The sequence below is a fragment of the Salvelinus fontinalis genome, chromosome 28 (genome assembly GCF_029448725.1).
Source record: "Salvelinus fontinalis isolate EN_2023a chromosome 28, ASM2944872v1, whole genome shotgun sequence".
In the NCBI taxonomy this organism is placed as follows: domain Eukaryota; kingdom Metazoa; phylum Chordata; class Actinopteri; order Salmoniformes; family Salmonidae; genus Salvelinus; species Salvelinus fontinalis.
The window spans coordinates 10,613,583-10,626,317 of record NC_074692.1 but is presented as its reverse complement, the minus strand read 5'-3'; the positions used below and the strand labels follow the sequence as shown (position 1 = coordinate 10,626,317).

The window sequence follows — 12,735 nt, the reverse complement described above, 5'->3', positions numbered from 1 at the left end:
ATGTACTTGTTAAAAAATAATACAAATATTAGTATTTGGGGGATTTGTTAACTGGATAATCTTAGACGATTTTACCATTGCTTTTCAACAATTGTTGTATAACAGAGGTGAATTGTAGGGCAAGAGAATGTGGCAACACAGGAAAGGTCAAATGTGATATCATCCGTTGACATCACTCTACGAAGTGTTGCAAAATACATTCTGACATTTTTTTGAATACATGGAAATGAGAAACATTTCCATATGATAATTCCCATCCTAAGTATTACTCTTCACATATTTTCCTTCTAAGGTGTTTTAAGCATTAGTCTATTTCCACTCTACATCAATTACTTCTCAAGATGACAGCACAGTGTCAACCTCCATGACCCTCCAGTCCCTGACCACCATCCCAACTGACATAACCATTCAACAGCAGTCAGACTTTCATGGTGTGAGTCAGTCATAGACTGTAAGTTTATCAATATCATTGAATGTATCTCATTCTATATACAGCATGCAGCTTTCTCTCACTTCCATATTCATATCTCATTGATAATCGTCTGCATGCGTGTCATATTGGGTCAACTTTTAACTGTTAAACAAATTGTTTTTTGGGTTGTTTTTTCCCCCCATTGTGTATGAATTATATTTTGTAATATAATTATTGTTTCTGTGATCTTTTGCTTTCATTTTAAAAATCCCTTGCAAATGTACATATAGTTGTCATCTCACAAACTCACTAAAGGGGAAAGTGTTGACTATCCATACAGTAGGCATATCAGACACCCTAACTTGAATTTTAGAGGCATGTCTGTCCTGTAAAATATTTTACGGAGTCAGTTTGATGTATGGAAATAAAATTGAAAAAAACAACTATGATATTTTGTTTACCGGACGACAGACCCACATGCATTACATTTCAGTAAGTATTTAACTGTGACGTGAGAAAATGTACCTTTAAATAAGAGACTGAGTTTCATGTTGGTGACGTCACGTTGAGAGGGCTGAACCGAAAGGGAGGAAAACGCCACTACAGAGCACAGGTGATAGACCGACCCTTCGGTGGCAGCCTTTCGTGATGGGAAACATGGGAAAACTGCAAGAATTTGATATTACTTTTAAGGACAATAAAGTTGTTTATAGTCCTGGAGATGCCGTTTCAGGCACGCTGAAAATTACAACCGCCCAAGCGCTACTATTTAAAGGTAATGTTCTTTCAGCTGTCGTGAAACCTTCGTTGTCTGCTCGGACTGACAAGAAAGTCGTGTTCCACTGACACGAACTCAATGATGTGATTTGTGAAGCGTTTTTTTATTTACACTAAATAGTTAGGATGTTGAATTAAATACTGTGAAACAGACACTGTTTCTATAGATGCGTTGGGGGGGGTTTGGGGGGGTGATCAATCTCATTTAAAGTTGCTGTCAGAAAGGACAAATTTGACCGTTCTTTTTTAATACTCACCATATCTTAAGGTAAAACAACAAAACGAACAAAAAACAAGATTTGTTTGCCCATGAACATTTTAACCCAAGGATGAAATGGCAAGGCAAGCATAGAAGTGGCAATCATAAACTCAAGTTGTTATATTCCAGAAATGTAACGTACTTGGATAGAACATTGAATTGTTCAGTGGAACTGGAACTGTGTTCCTTATATCAAGGATCTCAAATGGCTGTCCCTGTTTCAAGTATCAAATGGCTGCTGATAGGTGGTGGTCACCCTCATCCCGATCACTTGCTGCTGGAACAAAAACACAAATTCACTCATTTTCAACAAAATTGTACTCTGGGTGATCAAACATGTTTTGAGACAGTGCGTGGAGTTAGAAAATGCATTTAGTTGGTTTTTATTATTTTTTATTTTCTCTGAACCGTAGCCAACGTGGAAACGAAATTGCCCTCTTGTCACACGGAAGGTGTTTTGTGTCATGGACCTCTGGTTTGTTTACATTGCAGGTCAGGAAAAACAGGTGGGGCAGCTTTCGTCATTACATTCCGATACTGAGCACAGTGGCCCGAGCTGCACTGTTGTTGATAACTGATGTCTTATCAACTTGATAACGTTCACAAGTTACTACAGTATTGGCTATCTGACCCATGAGTTGTGAGGACTTCAAATTACACTGAACAACAATTTCGGAGATTTTACTCAGAGTTCGTGTAAGGAAATCAGTCAATTGGGCCCTAATCTATGGCTTTCACATGACTGGAGATACAGATATACATCTGTTGGTCACAGATACCTTTAAAAAAGGTAGGGGCGTGGATCAGAAAACAAGTCCGTATCTGGTGTAACTACAATTTGCCTCATGCAGCGTGACACATCTTGCTCGTATAGAGTTGATCAGGCTGTTGATTGTGGAATGTTGTCCCACTCGTCTTCAATGACTGTGTGAAGTTTCTGGATATTGACGGGAACTGGAACACACTGATGTACATGTTGTTAGGCTGGTTGAGTTGCGGTTGTTAGGCTGATTGGACGTACTGCCAAATTCTTTAAATGACGGAGGTGGCTTATCGTAGAGAAATTAACGTTCAATTCTCTGGCAACAGCTCTGGTGGACATTCCTGCAGTTAGCATGCCAATTGCACACTCCCTTAACTTGTGACATCTGTGGCATTATGTGTGTAACAAAGCTGCACATTTTAGAGTGGGCTTTTATAGTCCCCAGCACAAAGTGCACCTGTGTAATGATCATGCTGTTTAAACAGCCTCTTGATATGCCACACCTGTCAGGTGGATGGATTATCCTGGCAAAGCAGAAATCCTCAACTGGGTTCTAAACAAATTTGTGCACAACATTTGAGAGAAATAAGCTTTCTGTGCGTATGGAACATTTCGGGGATCTTTAATTTCAAAAACATGGGACCAACACTTTACAAGTTGCGTTTTATATTTTTGTTCAGTCTAGATTTTCACAAGAGCTGGTACTCCCTACAGAGCAGATTGTTAGTCTGTAATAGCAGACCCACTCATGTTCTTAAAGTCATAATGGGAAGTTACAATTAAACTTCTTGTGTGATGTAAGCAGAGAATTTAACTGAATATCAATCAGAGTACTGCACTTCATATTTCTACAGGGTTTGTTTATAGATTCGTTTTTTCTTGGCCATCCTCTTCCAGGATTGTCTGTCTTACTTGGCTCAAACCAGAATTATGATTGATTGAGCTATTAATTAATTTGGGTCATGACCATGCACACTGCTGGCCAAGAGCTGTTGCCAATCCTCGCTGGGACTACCATTTAGTACCCTTTCATTTCTGTGCTCATGGGCTTGTGACTTCAGTGTGTTTTGGAGAGTTTTGCAGCCAGGCATGTGACTCACTGCAGAAAGCAAACTGATCAAGTGTGCTGCATTACATCACACCAGGAAAACTACAAGTAACTGCCAAAATAAAGGAAACACTTGAGTAAATGAGGGGTACAAAGTATATTGAAAGCATGTGCTTCCGCAGGTGGTGTTCCTGAGTAAATTTAGCGATTAACATCTCATGCTTAGGGTCATGTATAAAAATGTCCAGTTGCCCATTTATTTTGGCTACCATTTTCTTTATTTTTTTTTAACCTTTATTTAACCATGGCTAGAAGAAGATATTACTTTTTAAAGAGGGTTCTCAAATGATAAAAGGGGGTTTTAAAGGATGTGTGTGTGTCTGTCACCAGATATGCCAAGGCTCATTGAAACTGTTCTGGCGGCCTAATGCCCTATCAAGACACTTTAATTTGGTGTCTCCTTTATTTTGGCAGTTACATGTATGTTTGTCTTTCTTTTACTGGTCTTTGTGTTTGGGTTTCTCAGAATTAGAGTTTGCTTTTTAGTTCTGTTATATATATATATATATCTGTGTGAGGTGTTAAAGTAGGTGTCCACAATAGGTGCTTTGTTTGCAAAAAAAGAACATATCAATCAGAATGTAAACTATCCTAAAAGGGCTTTCAAGAATACATTGCCATGCTCTGCTTCTGTTTGTATCTCCATTTTGTTATGAAGTCTGAGGACCTCAACTTCTCTTATGTTACTGTGTTTTACTATGTATTATCCCTGCAGATATCAAGGTGAATTGCCGAGGCTTCTGTGGTGTCACCGGCAAGATGGACGACACAGCCTGGACAGTAGAAGAGCAGTACTTCAGCAGCACGCTCTCTGTGGCAGATAAAGGTGCTGTCAACGGGGTCTTTACCTGTTTCTCTCTCACCTTTTGGAGCTTCAAACATTCAATTAATGAAACATACACCTTCCAGAAAATCATTGTTTTGTAATGGATATTTCCTTCATCACCTATGTATGTCAGAAGGAAAAGGTAAACAAAGATTTAATCCATGTTCTGAAGTTCCCCTTCTACCCTGAAAGTAACATGTGATTCCTAGAAGATGAACAATTGTTAATGGACAGAATGTTTTCCAGCCAGCTGATCTGATGTTTATCGTTTTTTTCCCTGTGTCCCAGGAACCCTGAAAGAGGGAGATCACAGTTTTCCATTCAAGTTTCTCATTCCAGGTAAGGCCACTGAGTGCTTTGTAGACCTGTTGCACCACATTCCTTTAAACATATGGGTTTTCCTCATTTTATAATCAGGCATGTAAGTTTACTGTAGTTCTGACATGGCTCATTCACTATAAGCAGAAGTAATGTGAGCAATAAATTACAGTACCGCTTCCTGTGGCTCTACATCAATGGTTATGAGGATTACCATAGGGACCATTGTCATGTGTCTTCAATGGAAATGGTGCTACAAATGAGCACACAGGAGAGTAATTGTAAGGTAATTTACTCGTGCCCATGAACTGTTTGTAAGAGTTATTGAGGTATACTTTATCAAGGGGTTATAAGTCATTTAAAAATTATTCCTGATTAGCTTATAGTAAAACTATGTAATAAACTTTTATGACACATTTTATTTTATCCTTGTACCCATTAGCCTCCTCTTCTCCAATTGTTGACTAGTGTGGTATGGGCTGAGAGCATAGATGCCCTGAGGTGTTGCCACCTGTTGTCATACTATCTCATGTATAGCAGTTGCTTTCTCCCCTGTTTTTTTTTAATATGTATTTTTTTATTTAACCTTTATTTAACTAGGCAGTTAAGAACAAATTCTTATTTACAATGATGACCTACCGGGGAACAGTGGGTTAACTGCCTTGTTCAGGGGCAGAACGACAGATTTTTACCTTGTCTGGATTTGATCCAGCAACCTTTCGGTTACTGGCCCAACGATCTAACCACTAGGTCACCTGCCGCCCCTTGTTGTGTTTTGTCTCGTGGTCGTTTATGCTAACAATCTGTCATGGCCTACTTGTCTTTTTGTTTCAAACCTTTGCATGCTAAGGAAATGAGTGAGATAGATAGATCATTCTTAAAACAGTATCACATGTTCTCCCTTATCTATGCTATAGCTCTCAGTGAGGGAGCCCAATGATAACATCATAACCCCTCCGCCCATTACTCATCGATAAGGTCTATCAGACAGACCGACAGACAGACTGCCTTTCCAGCTGAGAAGGGATTCCCTTTCGCTCTGATAAAGCGGTCTTTCATAACAATGTACATGACACACACCACAGAAACCCACACCAACCTAACAGGTCCTAATCAACTGTCCATTGTGATTTAAAATCTGTCACCTGAAACCTGCACACCTTCAAGACGTACAATTGCAATAGATAGAGGCCATTTGAAAGTCTGTTGCCTGTATTCTTGCCTCTGTGAAAATACATATGTGATAAATGCCTTTACTCCTTCCCTCCCATATAGCCTCTCTTCCCACATCCTTTGAAGGGAACTATGGAAAAATTATGTACAGAGTGAGGGCTTTCATCGACACTTCTCGCTTCTCTAAGGACTATAAGACTGAGAAGCCTTTCTACCTGCTGAGTCTCCTCGACCTCAACGAAGTGCCTGACATCCATGTGAGTTTTTCCCTAGCAGATTTGATACATTTTCACTTAATCAGAAATATCCAAGTCTTAGAAACAGGACATTGGGGAATCTGGTCTTAACCTAATATTTCCCACCTGTTTCCAGGGACCTAGTTCATCTTCCGTTACTAAGACGTTCACCTACCTGCTGGGGGTGAAGACAGGAACGGTGGTGCTGAAGGCCCAGAGTGACATGAAGGGCTACACCCCTGGCCAGGTCATCCAACTGACCACAGAGATTGACAACCGGTCTGGGAAAACCACGGGGACTGTGGTGGCCCGTCTCATGCAGGTACAGACTACTGAGTCTACAGCGCTTGAAATAAAGCAAGGCTATGGATGTACAACAGAAGAGTGTTGTACAACCAAGTGTGATTTAGTCAACGGTGTCATAAAGCTGCAATGTGGTCATTATTGTCTCAATGTGTAGGTGTGAGATAAAGGCGTTTTTATTTTATTATTTTTATTTCAATCATTTTCTACCATTATGTCTGTGTGCTCGTCTCCAATAGAAAGTGACTTACCAGACGAAGAAGCCTACCGTTGACTTGAGGACTTTAGTGCAGGTGGAAGGTGCTGGGGTGAAGGCTGACAAACAGGCTGAGTGGAAGGAGCAGATTATTGTACCTCCTCTGCGCCAGTCATCTATGGTTGACTGTGGCCTAATAAACATGGAATACTTTATTAAAGTAAGCAACTTTTCTCTTTTCACAAGACCATTTCTCTACCGTTTCCTCTACAGCCAAACCCTTTGGTCCGTAGTTTAGCACGCATGTTTTGATGAAACCTTCTCCCTTTTACTCCCTGGTACATTAGATCTCTCTGAAATCTCCTGTGGTGTCATTTTTGTTGCCCATCCACATTGGAAACGTCTCAGTGGACACCACGTCAGCACAGCGCTCCAGACCACCTCCCCAGACCCCTGATCCTCTTTGCTCCTCTGCCAAGCCTACCGAGCTAGAAAACAGCAGCCGCTCTGAGCCAACCTCCCATAACCAAGGACCTCCTACTACTACCCCTGCCCGCCGCCCAGCCCCAAAACCTGCACCCAGGATCAGAGTCTCTACTTCTTCCCCCAGCGCCCCGCCAGCTGCCTCCCCCAGTGCCCCTCCAGCTGAGATGGACTATCTGGCCAACTCCATGCCCACCCTCTACCCACTACTACCGCCAGAGTACAGCACCTCCACACTCCCACATGGTCAGTCTTACACTCCTATTGAATAACCTGTAGTGACTGGCAGTGCTAATGCTATTTCGTTTTTTACTTAGTTATCTTATTACATATTTTGATATTAAGTATTTGGGTTAGGTGTTGTATTGTCATCTCACTGTATCAGTTCTGGCTGGCTTAAATCTGGGCTAATATCCAATATGAATGTAAGAGTCTAATTGCCATTCCGTATACATTTATGCCTTTGCTTCGTAAGTGTTTGCCATGCCCATGACTCATGTCGTTTTTGATGAAAAGTATGTAGTTGGGTGGGTATTGTGTAGTAATGTCTCTTTCTGTCTGATTACTGATATCCTCTGTCCTCTCTGTTACAGAAGCTCCTCCCAGCTATGCCAAGAGCTGTAGGAGCAACACATAAACATCATGAAACAGGAGAGACTGACTGCTGGCAACTGTACACTGAACATGACAATCAACCTCCCTACTAGAGGATCATGATGCCAGGCAGCCCTCCTTAAGTACATCCTTGGTTAAGCAGCACCTTTTTACTGATTGTTTTCACACAATTTTAGCACTTTCAGGACAGTAATATGTTTTTACATAAACCATTTTTATAGCTGGAGCCAAGTTTTTAAAGTTAAGTCGGTGTCATTTAGAAATAGTTTAGGGGCCTCCCGTGTGGTGTAGCAGTCTAAGGCACTGCATCGCAGTGCTTGAGGCATCACTGCAGACCGGGTTCGATCCCAGGCTGTGCCACAACCGGCTTTACTTGGCTCATCACGCACTAGTGACTCCTTGTGGCGGGCCGGGCGCCTGCAGGCTGGCTTCGGTAGTCAGTTGAACAGTGTTTCCTCCGACACATTGTTGCAGCTGGCTTCCGGGTTAAGCGGGCGGGTGTTAAGGAGTATGGTTTGGCGGGTCATGTTTCGGACGACGCAATGACTCGACCATCGCCTCTCCTTAGCCCGTTGGGGAGTTGCAGCGATGAGACAAGATCGTAATTGAAATTGGGAGAGAAAGGGGGTAAAACACAACATTTTTTACAATATATATTTTTTTCCTTTAGAATATGTTGAAATTGCATGTGTCATGCTTGAAATGTGAAGGACGGTGATTTTAGTTTTGTATGTTTGAAAGTTGACTTGTGGGACTTGTGCTGCTGATATGTGTATATATTGGATCCAACAAACCTAGCTTAGCGGGTGCTCCCATAATGCTATGGTTTGTTCTCTCTTTCTGACTGAAAACAACAGATGAATATTATAAGGTGGACACTGTGATTGATGATTTGACTGTGTAAGATTCTTAGTTTGCTGTATAATAGTTATAGTCAGATTGTGTAGCATGTATAGTGTTTAAAATCAAGCTAGCTGCGCACAGCGCTGTTGTCCTCATTTGGCAATCAACTGTGGTATATTATGTAGATCTAGCATTTGTCATGGGATATCCTGTATATGTTTTACACCAGCAAGCAGCTTTTTAACAGCAAGATTGTATTTGAGATTTATTTAAACGTCCCAAACAGTCAAAATCATGAAATTTGGTTGAAACCAGATCAAAGTAAGACTACCAAAATGTGAAAAATAACAGTTGCTTCTACATTGATAAAGTTTGATCATAAATGGTCCCCTCCCCCATGTCAAACACCTGGATTCAGGAGGTGGGATGTCACAAAGGTCACTAGTCTTGACATCACAAAAGCCTAATTTTAATACAACAAAGGTTATTCTCTTACCTAATTTAAAGGGCTTTGGTTTACATAGCTAGGTTGCTAGTCTACTGGTGCCATAATTTGACTGCAGCGTGACAGCAACTACAATTTGAGGTTTCCCCTATTGATCTAAATCAAAAATACTTTAATGTTTCCGCTTTCATCTGTGTCTTGTGTTAGCTAGCAACTGGCTAGCTAGGTCTTCAGCCAGCATGTAACAAAAGGGGGGAAGGGTTGCCCAAAACTCAGATGCAGTTGTCATGTCATTACATCAAGATACATGCCAAACGGAACATTCATACAAACGTCTTGACATCATTGATAGTCATGATATATGAACATTGACTGACAGAACATTGTCTTATATATATATAATGAAGTACCCAGACCTCACCCTGTTAAGTACATTTCTACTAAAATTGCCAAGATGAACTAGCTAGCTAGTGATAAACAGTGCTGACAATTCCATTTAGGCTAGCTCGCTAAATTATACAGCAAACATTTTGTCTGACGCTGTTACAATAACAAGTTGGATAAACACATAATTTGTGAAACCATGTGGCGTATGACAGGATTGGATGAACTTCAATGTTTGAGTTGCTTTGTGTATCAGCAGATTTGCTTGAGGTAATGTCACTGCAACACTGCTCACAGCATTTATGATGCTCACTGCTTTCATGACTTTTTCAAAGAACCGCCAGTCAAGGTGAGCTCCCCGCCTATTCAGTTTGTCTTTTCAGACTTCCTGTTGGTTTGACATGAGAGAAAGTACTTTTACTTTTTTTATCATGAAAAAATATTGTGGGTGATCTTTTAGTAACTCAAAAGGCTATTTTACATGGGAATCAGAATGACTGTTCGGGACCTATTGAGAGAACCCCCTGTAATGCTGTTGTTTTAAGATGTGAAACTGAACACCATACTGTAAATCCTACTCTATAGATACCTCTGGTGGCTGATAAATGAATGTCAATGGCATGCTTTACTCATTATTTTACACTGCTCAATGCATACCAGTGGAGGCTGCTGAGGGGAGGACGTCTCATAATAATGGCTGGAATGGAGCGAATGGAATGGCATCTAACATTTAATACCATTCCGCTCCATCCATTACCATGAGCCCGTCCTCCCCCAATTAAGGTGCCACCAACCTCCTGTGATGCATACACTGTTTTATGTAACGTATTTTTATTTATACTCTTTCAACTGTCTTATAAACAGTTCACCAAGTTCTATATCCAAATAATTGTGTATGCATAGGAAATACAGTGCCTTGACAATCTACAACTCACAACCTAATAAAGTTGCTGTTTTGGACCATTTTTGTTTTGCGTTGTTGATTATGCTGGGATAAATGTCTCCATTTTTAGGCCCATTTGTAATTTGTAAACATGAAGGTTCTTACAGCAGCCTATGCAGAGTAACATTTTAAACTCATTGTTACATCCCATTTTCCTGTGCTGTGCTCCTTTCCAATTTCTTATCCTCCACTAAAAAGAAGGGAGTAAGATAATCTCCTGTGTGTTCCAACATAGATGTCTGCAGAGAAGACCATACATCAGCACCTTAGAACAGTGTTGGGCCAAACTGCTAGTATAAGTGGAGGCTGCTGAGGGGAGGATGGCTCATAACAATGGACGGAACGGAGAAAATGGAATGGCATCAAACACATGTTTGATGTATTTGATACCATTCCGCTCCAACAATTACCACGAGCCATCCTCCCCAATTAAGGTGCTACCACCCTCCTGTGATACGAACAGCCTATAAAGTAACAGTAAACCAATCAGTTGATTGACTCTAGCCACAAAATTAAGGCAATTAGAAGGGGAGGGGGTTTCGGCAGGCAAGAAAATGGCCTTGCCGAAATCCCCCCCCCTAATTCCCTTAATTTTGTGGCTAGAGTCAAATACTTTCTGTGGCACACATCAGAATCAAATACATTCTATTGAACAAACTTTACGTCAGGATAGGCAACCGAAATGAATAATTAATGTATGTGTGCTATATTAAACATAGAGGAGGGAGTAAAATGTAGGCAAGCAATAAACATGTCAGAGCAACTACTAGTCGAATAAGACATGGGAGAGATGACACATTTTGGTGAAGAGATACACTTGAAACAAATAGCCAAACCGAAAACTGCAGACATTACTAGTGCCTCCCCCGTGATCAAACCGCCATGAAAATAAAATGAAATGCAGCCTAATGTGATCTTTGACAGCTGTCTTGAAGGACACAAATAATAATGCTTTCTGCTACTAAGATCAGTGAAATGTAGGATAAACTGACAACGGAGTGAAGAGCAGAAATCTCAACTAGCAAGCAAGTCGCAGCAATGAATAATTGCCTTTATAGCTCAGACTGAGATATGTGTGAATCTATATTGGTGCCCAGGCTTGGTTTTAGTTGGAAGAGCTTCAATATTCTTTTATTGATTTTCATTTCCATATATATACAGGATGAGGCTATAGAGTGGCTTTGCAGACTTAAGAGTCTACATTGGAGAATTGAAATCCCCTGCATGTTAGCTAGTGGGAAAACCCCTTTTTGGATCTTCACATTTCACGCTTCACGTTTAATTTTCGGGTTGAGTATAGTTCGGGTTCAGGGTTCATATCGTTTGTTTACGCTCGGTGAGAATGAGGAGAGTTCAACACATGGGAAAAGGTACCACCCTATCTTTACAGTAGGATTCAGTCTAGATATTGGTTGGTAAAAGTGCAATGGCAGGTAACAGATGTGGAACATTAGAAGGAGTCATAACCCCATTAAAAAGGAAGAAAGTACTGTCTTTAAAAAAAAGAAAATATTGATATTGCTCTGTTGCAAGAAACTCATTTTAATGATCTGAAATTGCAACAAGGGGGGTTTGGTCAAGTGTTTTTCTCATCATTTACATCCAGAAATAGAGGTGTAGCAATTCTTGTGAAAAAGAACCTACCACTTAAGGTGTTGAATTGTGTGAAAGATACATTTGGTTGTTTTGTTATAATTAAAGGTATTTTACAAGGGCAGAACATTTCCATAATGAATATTTACTTTCCCCCCTGCCCACCCCCCTGATTTCCTCACTAAGGTATTTCTAGACTTTTCAGAATTAAACTCAGACACTGCAGTGGTTGGAGGAGATTTCAATTGTTTGTTGAACCCCGTTATTGAAAAGTTTCCCAGTGGTATATCTTCACCGTCTCCTCAAGCTAGGTCGCTTAAGCTATTTGTGATGATCTGGGGTATGCTGATGTTTGGAGAACCTTTCATCCCTCCAACAGAGAGTTCACCGTTTTCTCTGCACCTCATGGATGTCAAACTAGAATAGATTACTTTTTTATGCCCAGGACGTCTTTGCAGTCTGATCATGCGGAGGTGATCCTGGACATAAAACTCAATGGGGCGTCCAATTTGTCAAGACATAGGAGATTGAATACAAGCATTCTTAAAGACCATACATTTACAAAATATTTTATTACAGACTTTAAAGGATTTTTCTCTATTAACTCTCAATCAATAGATAACCCCTCACTCCTTTGTGAAACCTGTAAAGCTTACACCAGGGGTCTGATTATGTCATACTCAGCTACTAAGAGGCGGAAAAATCATGAAAAGCAAAACAATTTAGAGGGGGAATTAGGACCTAAAGAGAAGGACTACATTAAAACTCCCACTTCTTCCCTATTAAAGGAAATATCAGCCCTTAGATCAACGTTGGACTCTCTCCTAACACAGGACGCTGAAAAGAAAATTAGATTTGTCAGGCAAAAGCTTTATAAACATGGAGATAAACCAGGAAAGTATTTGGCGTGTCTAGCTAAAAAGAGAGCTGACTCACAGTCAATTGCTACTATTATTGATTCTGATGGCAATCATTTATATGAAAATTAGTTGATAAACGAGTCATTTAAGAAATTTTATGCAAATCTTTATGCCTCAGAACTGAAAAATTATGTACCC

General features: G+C 40.4%; 1 protein-coding gene across 1 annotated transcript; it reads left to right on the top strand.

The window, feature by feature from the left end:
- Positions 1 to 1,011: 1,011 nt before the first annotated feature.
- Positions 1,012 to 10,104, top strand: LOC129826122 (arrestin domain-containing protein 1-like). Its single transcript, XM_055886476.1, has 8 exons — positions 1,012 to 1,187; positions 4,035 to 4,145; positions 4,434 to 4,484; positions 5,739 to 5,893; positions 6,009 to 6,194; positions 6,415 to 6,591; positions 6,719 to 7,100; positions 7,448 to 10,104. The coding sequence occupies exons 1-8, from the start codon at positions 1,061 to 1,063 to the stop codon at positions 7,489 to 7,491; spliced, it is 1,233 nt and encodes a 410-aa protein (XP_055742451.1). The 5' UTR covers positions 1,012 to 1,060; the 3' UTR covers positions 7,492 to 10,104.
- The last annotated feature ends 2,631 nt before the right edge of the window (positions 10,105 to 12,735 follow it).